Source organism: Lygodium microphyllum, chromosome 14 (genome assembly GCF_053477565.2).
Source record: "Lygodium microphyllum isolate KBCC chromosome 14, Lygodium_microphyllum_v1.1.10, whole genome shotgun sequence".
NCBI lineage: Eukaryota > Viridiplantae > Streptophyta > Polypodiopsida > Schizaeales > Lygodiaceae > Lygodium > Lygodium microphyllum.
Window position 1 is genome coordinate 25,179,588 of NC_141148.1, and position 14,505 is coordinate 25,194,092.

At 45.8% G+C, this 14,505-nt stretch overlaps 1 protein-coding gene across 2 annotated transcripts in view; it reads left to right on the top strand.

The window, feature by feature from the left end:
- LOC148025425 (calmodulin-binding transcription activator 3-like) overlaps positions 1 to 14,505 on the top strand; it is a 163,365-nt gene that overhangs the window by 115,174 nt on the left and 33,686 nt on the right. For both annotated transcript variants that reach the window (XM_087692554.1, XM_087692553.1), the window contains 3 exons: positions 4,669 to 5,013; positions 5,114 to 5,796; positions 6,104 to 6,686. In XM_087692554.1, coding sequence (XP_087548680.1) covers positions 4,669 to 5,013; positions 5,114 to 5,796; positions 6,104 to 6,686 — 1,611 coding nt within the window. The remainder of the gene's footprint in view (positions 1 to 4,668; positions 5,014 to 5,113; positions 5,797 to 6,103; positions 6,687 to 14,505) is intronic.

Consider the following 14,505-nt stretch of genomic DNA (forward strand, 5'->3'; position numbering starts at 1 on the left):
AAATGTATTTCATATCTTCACATGATGCATCGGGGATAAGAAAGTTAGCAAATGTACTTGCAGTAGAGTGGGTTACAAGTATTGAGCCTATTGGCCCCAGAGCATGTTGTGGGATTTGTTGCAGATGGAGAGCCCACAAATAGGACAGCAGGTGCTATTATCCAGGGATATTATCCGCATATCACAGTTTCATATTGTATAGCTCATTGCTTGAACAACCTACTAAAGGATATTGGTAACCTCTCATGGATTACACCTGTTATAGAGCAAGGAGCTCAAATGGTTAGCTTTGTTTTGAATCACCAGTTTCTTTGCGATCACTTCTCTTTGCGGTCAAAGAAGACACTTTTAAAATACTGTGATACCAGATTTGCCTTTAACTTCTTGATGCTAGGCAGGTTAAGTGAATGCAGTGGTGCCTTGAGGCAGTTATTTCTTAGTGATGAGTTTACCTCATCAACATTGATAGATACTCCTATAGGTATCTTATGCTTGGAGAAAGCAAATAACTTCACTTTTTGGGATGATGTAAAGCATATAGATGCCATGGTATCACCTATTGTACATTTATTGAGGGTCATGGATGCTATGCAACCTTGCATTGGCAAAGGTATATGAGACTATGGATAGGTTGAATGAAAAGTTGCAGGAGTTGGCACCAAATGATGAGGCGTATGAGGAGATACACCATTTAGTTGTGACGAGGTGGAACTCCTATAGCTCACCCATGCATGCAGCTGCATTTGTTGTGGATTCTGAGTTTCAGGGCAAGGGTCAGGAGAATGACACTGAGGTTATGGATGCATGGAGACTTATATTGTCTCGTCTAGTGCTTGATCATGGCACTAGACGAAAGATCAGAGATCAGCTTTCATGTTATAGGACCTTTTGGGGTTCTTTTGGTTGTGGGGATGCACAGGAGGATCACTGTAAGATTGGGGCAGCTTTGTGGTGGGAGGACTATGGTTCAGATGATCCTGAGTTGCAGCAACTAGCCATTTGTATTTTGAGTCAGTCAATTAGCTCCTTTTGTTTGGAGCAATTGTGGAGTACATACGCTCACATTGCTTCAAAGAAGAGGAACCATCTTGGTGTGGAGAGGGCAAACGATCTAGTATTGGTTAGTGCTAATTTGAGAATGTTATGTAATAGTATGACAAGAAAGCTCGATCCATTCAGAGAGTGGGAGATACAACAAGAAGAGGAGACACATGCTGATGTTGAGGGAGATGCAGCAATTCATGGTAAACATGATGATGAGGCTGGCACTTCAGGAGTAGCTAGAGCAGCCTCAGATCATGATCATGATCGTGATCTTTGATTTAGTTTACTTATCACGAGTCTCATGATACATGACACATGTACATTGTATATGATATTATGATCATTGATGATAGTGTGACACTTGGGGCTTGGGCTGTTGATAGTTGTGCCATGCCGATATTATATTTGTACTTGAGTCTTGCAGTTGCCCTTTGGGCTATTTTGGCATGCCGCATTTTGCTTCAGTCTAGAGATTAGACTTTATATTTGTAGTCTTTTTTGGGACAATGAGCATGTTCTTTCAAAGATTAGACTTCATATTTGTAATCTTTTAAGTTTTTTGGTAATGGGACCAAAGGCATGTTCTTTCAGCTTAGACTTTAAAGTTTAGTTCATTGTTTATTGTTTTATCATTTATGGCATATGTATCATGCATTTTATTATTTATAATTGAATTATGAATAGCTTACCTCTTGAACCTTGTAAGTTGCAATTCAATTTCTAATGAGTAGTTTTAGAATGATGCATGATATCTTAAAGTTAAAACTTAAAATGATTTGTCCTTGTGGATTATACCTTGGTTTTAAGTTTTAACACTCCAGAGTCCACATGGATTATGAGTAAAGTATTAATTTTTTTTCATGAATTTTAATTTTGAAATGCCGTTCCCGTTCCCACGTCCCTGTTCCCTAGGTTTGGCGTCCTCGTCACCGTCACCGTCCGCGTCCCCGTTCCCCGTTCCCGTTCCCCGTTTCATGTTTCTATGGTTGTAGCAATGCTGTGCGGCACCTCTAAAGCTCTAGGAGGAAAATCCCTAGACATCTTTGGTCCTCGTATTCCATGACATGGTGGAGGGGTACAAATCCCTCATAGAAGAGGCAATGAAATCTTCCTCGTATGTCATAGAACATTGTACATCTACACATGTAGTGTTCCTACGTCTTGGGCTCTCTATCACAGAGCTAGCCTATCCTATCTTCTTCAGGAATATCTATCCATCCACTTGTCTCTATCCTCAGCTAATGGGAGGAGGTTCATCTCTCCAATAGCAGCCCACATACTGTTTGAGAGGTGTGCATCCATATACTGTGGACAGACAATAAATCCATCCTCAGAGAGATGTAGGAAGTGACTCCGGTAAAACTCCATCTTGGGTCCTAGGGGAAGAGGTGGCTAAATCCAAGTCCTCTCTATCTCAACTCTTAGGATATAGGCCTTGATGACTGAATTCAACTCAAATTGGCTGAGGGGGAGTGTAGAACAATCCTAGCTATAGTCAAAGGGTGGGAGCTGATTGATGTCCAATCCATGTAAGCCCATCCAAGTTGCCATCTGTGAGTACAAACATTCCTTCTCACCCATCTCTACTAGCTGTGTGGAGGAAGTCAATGCTAATTTGGGGTATCTATGGCATGGGAACTCCCATACCTTGTGTAAGAAAGTCATTGCTCTAAAGGGTGCCTCCACAACCATAGGTGCTGCACCTAACTTTGCTTTGCTGATAGGGGCGGGTTGGAAGGCTTACTTCTGATCATGTGTGATGTCATCATTGATCGTCGTCAGTGGCCTCTCTATGCGCCAGCCATCATAGTGGTCTCTCTCTAGGCATGTTTGGTCAACAAGTGGGATCAATCATCTATCATATAGGCTGCAAATCCCAAACCTCAGTTCTATACAGGAGAGTAGGTGCAACTAGTGTGTCAAACAACCATAGTTTGATGGGAGGTTCTTGAAACTGTATGTGGGCACATTGCTTGTCAAGGGTCCCTAGGGTTGCATAGCTTCACACCAAGTGGGCCTGATCAGCTGTAATTTCTTCAATTGCAGCTGCTACTCTGATCATTGGGCCTCTAGTTAATGGGCATGTTCTCGGAGGTGGTTGAGAAACCCTAATTTCTGTAGAAAATTAGGATATTGACATCAAATGCACTGTCGTCCATCTGCAATCTGCTAGGAAAAACTAAGATTTAGAGAGAGGGAGAGAGGGAGAGAGAGAGGATGCTGAGGAGAGAGATTGGTGTAAATATTTTCTACTTATTTCAATTATCTTCACGAAAAAAAAGAGAGTATGCTGAGGAGAGAGAAAATTGACTCTGGTTTTGCCAAAAGAAGGTCAAAACTGCTGTCCCCTTTAGATTCTGGGCATGTAGAGGATGTCATCAGCTGCTTGACAGCCTTTTGGTGCTGTCTCCTGGTCTTTCGCTACTCCTCTGGTGGCTGAACACCTTCCTACAGCAGGGGCCTAGCTGGAATCAATCTCTTCTCAGCCTCAGCCAGTCCCTAAACAGCCTTTCTCCAGTTTGCATGGCAGGTTCTCTCCTTGACGGCCAAGTGGCACACCTTCTAATGCAATCTCATCCTGTAAACTCTAATTTCGAGCAATTACTCAATGGCTGGAAATTAATACTTCTCTTGTCCCTGCCTATTAACTGGCCACTGCCCATCCAGATGTAATGGCCTTGCTTGTTTTCAGTTTTGGCTGTGATGCTGATGTTCATCAAAAGATAATGAAATTGGATGATTGAGATTTAAGCTTTATTAGTACCATAGATGTTGTTTTCAGTGAGCAAGCTGCCTCTGGGGGGACTTCTCATCTTTATTTACCTATCCCTTGTTCGTCTCTGTTGGGGCATCGTCCTGTGACATAAGTTGGAGAACTTGACTGAATTGGTGTGCTTAAGCATGCCATCCCCCCAATTGCCATCAGCCAGTCAAGGACCTGAGAAACACTTTTAGTTTAAAAAAGTGAGGTTTCAAGACTCAACAGAATTAATGCTGCCTTGAACAGAGTAATTTCTAAACATCTGATGAGGCACCACATGTTTCTAGGAGCATATTTCAGATAGGGTGGCAGCAGTTGACTCTCTGGATGAGTTTTCAGGCTGCCCTAAACAGAGTGAGCAACTGGCAGTAAGCCACGCTCCCAGTCCACATTTGTCTAATGCGCAGTTTGGGAGACTTTGGGCTTGGGAGAGTTGACCAGTGGCCAGAATCTGGTGGAGACTGGTCCCTTTTTCTTGCATGCAGCTACATTTGAGATGGAGGATTCAAAGAGCCATCCATCTAGTAAAGTTTGTGCGCAGACTTGGAGCAAATGTAAACTTAGAAAGGTGACATTTGGTCTGCTAGGTGGCTCAGAAAGTGCTGGCCTTATTTTTGTTTATTTGTAATGTCTGTTTGAGGTGCACCATTTTGATGCTGGTGCTCGAAGTCTACATTTTGAAGTGGTAAACACACAATAAAATGAAGATGTTAAATGATAACCTGCATAGAGCCAGAATGTAACTGAATCATTCCGTTTGTGGCTAATTCAGAATGGGGTGCAAGTCTCTTGTTGAAAAGAATTCATTTGTTCTTGTCAGCAGCAGCAAATTTCAGCAGTACTAACATAAAACTGAAAAGCAGGCTTCACAGACATATACAAATGCAAAGCTGGAAAAGGTTAATGAGAATGATGAGCCTGAATTGAGGACCCTGAATGAAGACCAAGCACAAAATCAGCCTGTGGTATCCTTCATGCCAGAAACCTCATCAAGGAGCCAGAAGTTTTTACAGAATGAGTTCGATTTACAGAATGACTTCATCAATTTTATGCTAGATGACACAGGCCTTATCACTTCAATAGAGAGCTCCTCTAAAGTTGAGTCAGAATGGGAGATCTTACCAGATCATGCACATTTAAGTGCTGTTCAATCTTTTAACATTTTGGATTACACACCAGAATGGTCATACTCGTGTGAGGAAGTCAAGGTACACATTCTAGTTGTTAGAGAATATTTCTTATGTTTAATTTGCTCGTTCCGCATTATCTGGCCTCGTAATTGCAACTTGTTCTGCTGAACATATTCAGGTTATAGTGACTGTTACTGTCCTGGATAACATGTGGAACCCCTCAACTGCTGCATGGCATTGCATGTTTGGAGAAATTGCAGTCCCAGCAGAGGTAATATGCACTGGTGTATTGAGGTGCAAATCTCCTCTTCATGAACCAGGGAGAGTTCCTTTTTATGTCACATGGAATGGATTGCCTTCTAGTGATAGCCACTCTTTTGAATATCATGGCAAAAGTACTACTTCAAATAACTGTTCACAAGAAGGATTGCTACTTCAAATCAGGCTCGCTGAGATACTTTCAACCTCAGAAGGTGCCAGTCACACAGTATGTGATCAGAAAGATTTTGGTATTCTAGAGACAACAAACCTGAAAGAAAAAATGCAATCCTTGATGGTGGACAAAACTGTTTGGGGCAAATTAGGAGAACTCAGTGAGATGGAGAGCAATGTTCCTTGTGAAATGAAGGAGCTTCTTTTGCAAACTCTGTTAAAACATAAGCTGCAGCATTGGATTGCCATGAAGATGCAAGATCCTAAAGGAGTTTCAACACTTGGTGACCACGGTGTTGGAGTTCTGCATCTGACAGCAGCACTTGGATATGAATGGGCTATACCTGCATTGTTAGCCGCTGGGGCTGGTATAAATTTTCGCGACAAGCAAGGAAAAACGGCCCTTCACTGGGCTGCACAGTATGGCAGGTAGATTTTTGGATGCACTTGGCTGCTCAGGTGTGATGGAATAGCTCTCTCTACAAATTTTAGGGATGGGGTTTAGCATCTTCATCTGAAACATCTCGTTAGCTTTAGACTTGAAGTCCAATATCTTTCAAGTGTGATTAAGAATGCCTGTGTACTTGATTTTGGTTGTTGTGTTTCTTTCTTGCATCTGGTGCCTTTTGTTGGGGATTAAGATGGCAAACACACACACATGACATGTTTGAAGAGAGTGCACCTACTGATTCACGTCCTGTTTTGAACATGGCCACACTTACATTTTTTATGCCAGGGAAAAGATGGCTGCATTACTTCTTGCTGCTGGGGCTGATCCTGGTGCCCTCTCGGACCCTACACCAAAAGATCCAACTGGGCGAACGGCGGCTGATTTAGCTGCGATCAGTGGACATGATGGGATTGCAGGATATCTTGCAGAGACATCCTTGACGAAACATCTTGTCACTTTGAAGTTGAATGAGAATGAAATGAATAAGGGCTCTGGAGTTGCTGCAGATAAGACTGTTGAAGTGTTGTCAGAGAAGAGGAGTGTGAATGAATTTGGCATGACAGAGGACCAGCTTTCTTTAAAGGACACACTTGCTGCAGTTCGCAATGCAACACAGGCAGCTGCAGGCATACAGGCCGTTTTTCGTGCAATTTCCTTCCAAAAGAAGCAAACAACGAACACCTGTGAGCTTGATGAGTATGGTGTACTCAAGGAAGAGGCTATGGCTTTTGCTCTGTCACAAACAAATCAAAGAGCTGGACATCGCGAGAACCTAAACCTCGCAGCCACACAAATTCAATGCAAGTATCGAGGTTGGAAAGACCGTAAAAATTTTCTTACACTGAAGCACCATGTAGTAAAAATCCAGGTACGTTAACAGTTATCCAGTAAGATGGCTTCGAAGCACATTCACAACTTTATGAAGAGGTTATTAGTAAATGCAGAGTTGATCACTCTGATGTGACTTTTATGAATTTTCCCCGAGCTTACTCTTGTATTCTGAAATTCCCATTTTGTAATGTTGAATGCCTTACAGTTTTCAGACAAAGTAAAAGTGAAAGTACAAACTTAACACGGTCCATCTGGGCATCTTCAATATAGGGGACGAGTTTAGAAAGCTTCATACAATATAAGATGATTTGTAAATGGTAATGTTGATTTGAAATTTTTGGAGATACAGAATCTTGGAATTATGTGCCGAAGGGAGGTCTTTACAATAAAGGTTAAAATTATAATCTTCTGTCTTCAGGTTGAGTGGAGATCTTTGAGGTAGAACATTAGAACTCAAATATAAGTTGTTTGATTGGAGTGCTTCAGTCGGATGCATGCTGCACTCCTTCCCCAATGAAGTTCAGCACACTCTGGGTGAACTTGTCATTCACATAGCTACAAGAAGGAATAGGGAACAGGGAACATGAAACAGGGGACAACAAAGGAAAAAGGATTCCCCATTTCTGGAATGGTGAGGGGAACATGCATTCACATAGCTACAAGAAGGAATAGGGAACAGGGAGTATGAAACAGGGGACAACAAAGGAAAAAGGATTCCCCATTTCTGGAATGGTGAGGGGAACATGCTTTAAGAAATAGGTAAAGTTAAAAACTCCTCAGCAAGTATACCAAGACACTTCAAAAGGATCACTTTAAAAGACCATATTGTAGTAGTAAAGAAAGAATGTGTTGTGCATTATTTGACGTTGAGAGAGAAAAAAGAAGAAGAAAAGAAATAATGACGTTGTCAAAGGCCAACATGGCCTATAATACCTTATCATAAAGTATGTGATATCTTGTTGTATGACACAATTAGAGTATGACTAGAAGTGAAAATAAATTGTAGAAACCTATAACAATGAAAAGACGAAAAGGGGAAAAAATGTAAGAAAAAATAAAAGCCATCCCAAGCTCAATTTTTCTTCACATTAATGATACTTGAACATGATGAGCTGTTGCAACCCCCTGCCATCGTATTGCTGTGCGCTGACTTGTTGACCCGCTATCCCCCTCTCCTCTCCTCACACCATCCTGCTTGTCCTGCATATATGCCCGTGTGCCATCGACCCTGCTCTCATCCTGCTTGGCTGTCATTTTTCACCCTCTTCCTGTCACAATTGCTTGCATTGTTTTGACATTGGTCGCCAATTTGATACAGTATGCGCTTGGAGCCCACCAATGAACCTCTTCCACCATTCCACAAAGCCCACTCTCTCAATTGTAGTAGCTCATTTTCAACAGCTCCTTCCTTTCTCTGTAGCAGCTTTCCCTCCCAATTGTTATGCACTGTTAGCATTGATGCTTCTTCATGTGTCATGCTCAATGATGGGATTATTGAGCCATTTACTCTTGCACGGTAAGGCATTGGATGTTCGAGATTTGTTTGGTGGGCATGCTTCGGGTGTCCATATTAGTGCTATTGAATCGTCCCTTATCAGCTGCTCTGAATTAAATTTACAAGCTTTGGGGTGGTAGAGTGATGTGGTTCCACATGGCCATATTGTACAGCATGTAGGTTATCGTTTGGGTGTTGATGTTCAGCTTAAACAATTGCTGCAATGGAATTCTTAGAGCACCTATTTTTCCGCTTTTGCTTTGGGCCAAGCCCTAGAGCCATATTTGTACTCCCAAAAGCATGGGTGGTGGGGCTGTTTTGGATGTTGAGATCCACATAGTTGCTCTTTGTTGGTCATGATTTCAAGCCATGTGTGATGATCATTAGCCTTAGGTTTCTATTGTTCTCTTTTTTCTTGAAGACCAAGGACTTTTGCATGGCAATACTACATTTTAGGGCTCATGGTGGCGCATACTTAACATTGACTCCTAGCTTTTGATTCCTTTTTTGTTCTAGTGACCCACTTGCTGTGCTCGCGGAAGGCTATCCTTCAAAATGTGAATTGGCATCCAACAGAGGATAGATTACAGGTAATTCCTTGCATATCGAATTGTTGGTTGTGTCTTGGTTCCTCTCTTGGGAAGGGAAACAAGATGACCACCCCAAGCTCCATCGGATGGCACGCCTAGGCTTGGTCTCTATTGCAAATGTGACTTTATCAAATATTTATGCACTAATGTCTTTCTGCGCAGCTAGGCGGATTTATTGGATCCCTTGTGGGTACTGTGATTTATGGAGAAAGATCTCATTGCAGTTGCAGGACCTGCACTCCTTTCCTGCCCTTGATTCTAATCATCCTTGGCAAGATTGGAATATTGGAGGCTACCCCGAGTCTGGAGGGTGCTTCGGACACATCACCTTAGCATCGGTTGGTGACCAAAGCCAATGCTATTTGGGGTCTGCATAAAAGCAAGGCATGGTAGAAATTGATTGTCATGGAATGGTGGCAATAAGACTCCATTCAAATGTAAACTTCTTTTTGGAGATAGATGATAGGTGGCTTGCCGCTTGCCTCGACTCTTTCTAGGCACCATATTTTGAATGGCAAATGTTTCTTTAGTACTACGAGTGTAGAGTCTTCCCATCATAGATTTATTTTGTGCTTGTTAGCTAGGAAAATCTGGCCCCTCCTATCAAACATTTGGAGCGTTGTGGTGGGACCTTGCTGTGTCCTTTTGATTGGGTCTTTGGTAAGGCAAAATATTGTACTTCCATGCAGCCCCATATGACAATTGTATTGCATTTTCTTAGATTGTGGGGCTGTTGGCACAGCAAGGTCACCTGGCATGGCTTTCTCTTTGATTTTGCCTCCAGCGTTCAAAGTCATATTGCTAGGCTCAAGGGTCTTCTCCATTGGCAGTTGGATCTTATTCAGCACACTAGCCTTCTCCTTGGGGAGGATTTAGTTTCTTGCCATACGGGAGTTTCTTCAACTGCTTCTTTTGTGATTAACACACACACACACACACACACACACACACACAGAGTAGTTTGAAAAAGAGAGAGAGAGAGAGAGAGAGAGAGAGAGAGAGAGAGAGAGAGAGAGAGAGAGAGAGAAGCCTCTTTGCGTTTCCTTGTGTGTGTATTTGAGAGAGAGAGAGAGAGAGAGAGAGAGAGAGAGAGAGAGAGAGAGAGAGAAGAGAGAAGAGATAAGGCGGAGAGGCTAAGCGATGGCGGACCTGCGGACGTGTTTACCTACCAAAGGACGTGCTTCCTCTGACCAGCGGATGGGCGTTTCTACCTCGCGCGCTGCCTGAGCTCTTTTATCTGACCTGTGCAGGGTCCGTTCTGCTCTGCTCGAGCCCTGCCCTGCCTGCGAACAGCCGTCGACCTGCACTGCGAACAACCATTGACCTGCTCTGCGACCTGACACGCGTCCTTCCTTCCTGCGGTGCCCTGCTCTGCAACTAATCTGCATAAGGTCAACGGGTCCCTGTCAGGGTGCGCCAGAGAGAGAGAGTGTTACGCTGCCTCTGCCTGGCCCGTTCCAGCCTTCCGCGAGCCCTGCCCCTGCACGCCTGCCATCTGTTGCTACCATTTCTGCTCTGCAATCAGAGTTTCGCCCAGATCTCCTCCTCATTCACAGTCCGAGTGAGGTGAAGGGTCAGCTCTGCCCCGCCTTGCGTGGCATGCCTTCACGCTTCCAGGCAGTACGCGACCTGCAGTCCTGTTGTCTGCTGCACGCCCTCGGAGCGCCCTTATCCTGACCCTGCGGACCAGACATCTAGTACGAGTGCAAGCTGCCCCTGTGCACTGATAACGAGAGCAGACCTGACCCTGTATAGTGAAAGAGTGTGCAAGAGAGAGTGCGAGAGAGAGAGAGAGAGAGAGAAAGAATTCTGTGTTCACGGACGTGCACCTCTGCCTCACGAGAGAGAGAGAGAGAGAGAGAGAGAGATCGCTCACCTCCTGTCAACCAGAGAGCTCGCCCTCTGTGTGAAGACAGCAGTATGGCTGGCCTGGATTTGGATTTTCTTGACCGGACGGTGGCAGCCCCTGGCCCTGATTCCGATGCAGAGGAGCCGGAAGATATGGTGCCATGCACGGAGGAGTTGCCGCCGAGTTCTGAACAGCCGCCTGCCGGCAAACGCTCCAAGCATACGCCTGATGAGCCAATGAGTCCTCCGGAACGCTCCTACGCGTAAGTGGCCTCTGATCCTGTGGATTCGCAGGAAATTGACTGGGAGCATTTGCTGGACTTCGCCAATACTCTGCTCGGCGATTATGTCCAGCATAATACCGAATCTTTTTCTGTTGCAGGAACGGTGATGTGCTGGAAGCCACGGTGGACCCCAAATCAGTCTTGCGATCCTTCTCCGTGTTCTATGACCGTGCAGTTATACTTTTCTTCACTGGTAGGATCCCAGTGCTTTCGCATATTCGCCAGTGGCTGCACCATCTATTGCAAGGGGAGTCTGTTGAGGAGATCTTCCTTGGACCTCGCGGGTTTTATGAGGTCCTGCTGAAATCGGAAACGCATCGCGCTGAGCTCCTGCCCAAGTTGCCGCTATTCTTTGATCGCCGCTTGGTTCATGTTGTGCCATGGCGCCCCATGGCCGACTTCCAGCGTCTGCTTCAACGCGAATGCCCGGTGTGGGTGGAAGTGGAAAACTGTCCGGCGGTCTATTGGCCCATGTTGAAGGATGCGATGGCAGTTGTGGGAACAGTGCTGGTTCCCCCAAGCCTCAGGGCGATGAACCGCAACCGTTTATGCATGCTATGGGACACGGCCAGGAAAAGGCCCGCGTGGCTTTGCCTCAATTGTTCGGGCATGCATCCTTTGTATTTTCGCTTAAAATGGGGCAACTTTGCGGGCCACTGCTTTTCATGTGGTAAATTGGGGCATTTCATGGCCGAATGCCCTGAAAAGCAATCGTCCTCGGAGGATGCGCAGGTTGTGCTGCCCAAGGACGACATGGTGCTTGATGCCACGCCCCAGCAAGCCCTTCAGTCTCCTCATGTCATGGATAAAGGCAAACAACAGGTCCTGAGTGTGGAGTCCCATCGCACTGATTGGATTGAGGCACGTCCTAAAAAAGGTAAAAAGTTGGATACAGGCCTGGCGGATCCTGGGCCTCCCGCTTTCCAGGATTCCGTGCGCACGTATACGCGCCGGAAAGAAATGGCCACTTCACAGCAGGCTGCGCGTCCTACGGCCCCGTCGGGCCCCCGCAATCAGTCTCCAAGGAGAGCCTATACCGACGGCCCCAGAGGCCCACCTGCCAAGCTGGCGTTCGATGCCAAAGGAAATGTTATTACACCCTGGGATCGGCGTTATCCCCGCCCCTCTCCCAAGGCAGTGGATTTCCCTTCTACCTCCAAAGCAGGTCGCCAGAATTCTTTTGCAGTATTGGCTGATTTTCTGGATGAGGGTGTCCTGGATGCTCTCGCGGAAAAGGTCAAATCGAGGCAGCAGGTGCCTCGTTCCTGACTTCCTTCTTTGAGGATACATGAAGATAGCCACGTGGAATGTGCGAGGCATTTGCACTCGCCATAAGCAACATGCCATGTGGACCGTCTTGCACGAGAACCAGTGGGATGTATTGTGTGCAGTTGAGCACAAAAGTCACGGTGAAGCAGGAAAAGTGATGGATTGTCATGGATTCCGTCTGTTTTATGCAGGGACCCATGCTACGCACTATTCGGGCGTGCTGATGATTGTCCATGAGAAATATCAGCCTGTCCTTGTTAAAAATGATGTGCAGGGCCGCTTCCTGGTGATCGAAGTCTTATTCGAAGGAGAGATTTTATGGCTGTTGGGCCTCTATGCTCCGAACGATCTCGCATCCCGACGGGATGTTTGGTCCACTTTGCAGGGCTCCATGTCACTCGGCCGAAGGGGGTTCTTGATGGGAGATTTCAATATGTGTGTTGACTCTTCTCAGTCCACTTCAGGGCATTCGGTAATGGATACGCCGGAAAGCCGGGTATGGAGTTCCTTTGCTTTGCACGTGCTCAAGCAAGATCTTTGGTCGTGGCTTCACCCTTCTTTTTCAGGGTTTACTTTTCATTCCGCACAATATGCAACTACCTGGTCGCGACTGGACAGAATGTATATCATGCAGGGCGATGATTTTCTTCCCGAGATGCTGGAAATGAAGGTCTTGCAGCAATATGCGTTGTCGGACCATTTCCCCCTCCAGCTTGAGATGCGAGCACACTCTATTGCACCTTTTGCGCAATTCTTGGATAGGCTCCCGTTACGCTTCAACTCCTCTTATTTGAAGCATTCAATTTTCCAGGGCTATATGCAGCAGCTGATTGAGAGGTTCTTATTGGACTTCGCCTCTGAGGGCTGGCCTTCATTTGCACGGCTGCTCTCTAATGTGCAGCGGGTTGCTCGCCAGTATGGGATCCATCATGCCTCGCTTTGCCGCCGACGTCGACATGCAGCAGAAGACTTACTGGCCTTGGTCCGTTCCTTGCTCCTGGATTCCCCTGATGATGATTTTCTGCTGTCTCTGGAGAGGCGGTTGGCCCATCTTATTCAAGTGTTTCAGTTGAAATCTTATCAACAGGCCAAGCTGCTCAACTTGACGGACACAATGCAAGATAGCGCCTGCCAGTCTCATAAGTTCTTTCGCGCCTTGCATGCGTCTCCGGCTCGCGAAAATATGACCAGACTCCAGGATTCGGAAGGTCGCATGGTTACGGATCCGCAGACCATTGTCACTATGTGCAGAAACTATTTTATGGAACTTCTTGGTTCCTCTTCCTCGCCTTCTAGCCAGGTTACGCATGCCCGCTCGGTCTTCTATCATCTGGTCCGCCAGCAGGTTCCAGTTGATATGCAAGCCGCTTTGGAGACGGATATTTGCGAGGACGAGGTTATGGACGTTTTGTTGCACCTGCCGAATGATAAAAGTCTTGGCTGGGATGGTCTCACTAATGAATTCTTTCAGACCTCGGCCACGCAGTTGGTGAAGCCATTGGTGGCCATGTTTCAGCAGGTGTGGGAAACGGGGGTCATGCCCTCCTCATGGAAAGAAGGCCTTATCAAACTAATTCCAAAGGTCCCTTCGCCGTCAAAGTTGCAACACTGGAGACCAATCTCTTTGATGGGCTCCATGTATAAAATCTACTCCAAAGTGCTGGCGAATCGGCTCCACAAGCACCTTCCAGCTATTGTGCATCCTCTCCAATATGGTTTCATTAAGGGCCGCAACATTCTGCATAATATCTTAAATGTGCAGATGGCTATTGACTATGCGCGGCACTCCGGTCAGGAAGTGGTATTGATCCAATTGGGCTTGGAAAAGGCGTTTGATTATGTGGACTGGTCTTTCATTGCAGACCTCATGTCGGCTATGGGCTTTGGTACACGAATGTCCCGATTGATCTACACCATTAGTGCTGAGGCTTCCTCCAGAGTTATGCTTAATGGTGGAGTTATAGAGCCATTTGTCCTTGCACGCTCGGTCAGACAGGGTTGTCCTTTGAGCCCTCTCTTCTTTGCCCTGGCGACTCACCCGGTCCTTTCAATGTTATCCTCCATGGCAGCCTCTGCTCAGCTGGCCGGGCTATCTCTTCCGTTGGGTCAGCACTTCGTTAGCCAATCTTTGGCTGATGACACCTTTATGATTTTGCAGGCGGACAGGGACAACATTCGAAGGGCATTAGATGTTTGGACACTCTTTGGTCAGGCCTCTGGGCTTCGCATCAATGCCCTTAAGTCAGCCATTCTCAGTTGTACGGAGCCTGATTTGCAGTCCTTAGGCTGGCAAGGCCAGGTGGTTTCCCGTGGCTCCATTGTCAGGCATCTTGGATACCCATTGGGGGTGGATGTACGGCCAAAAGCCCT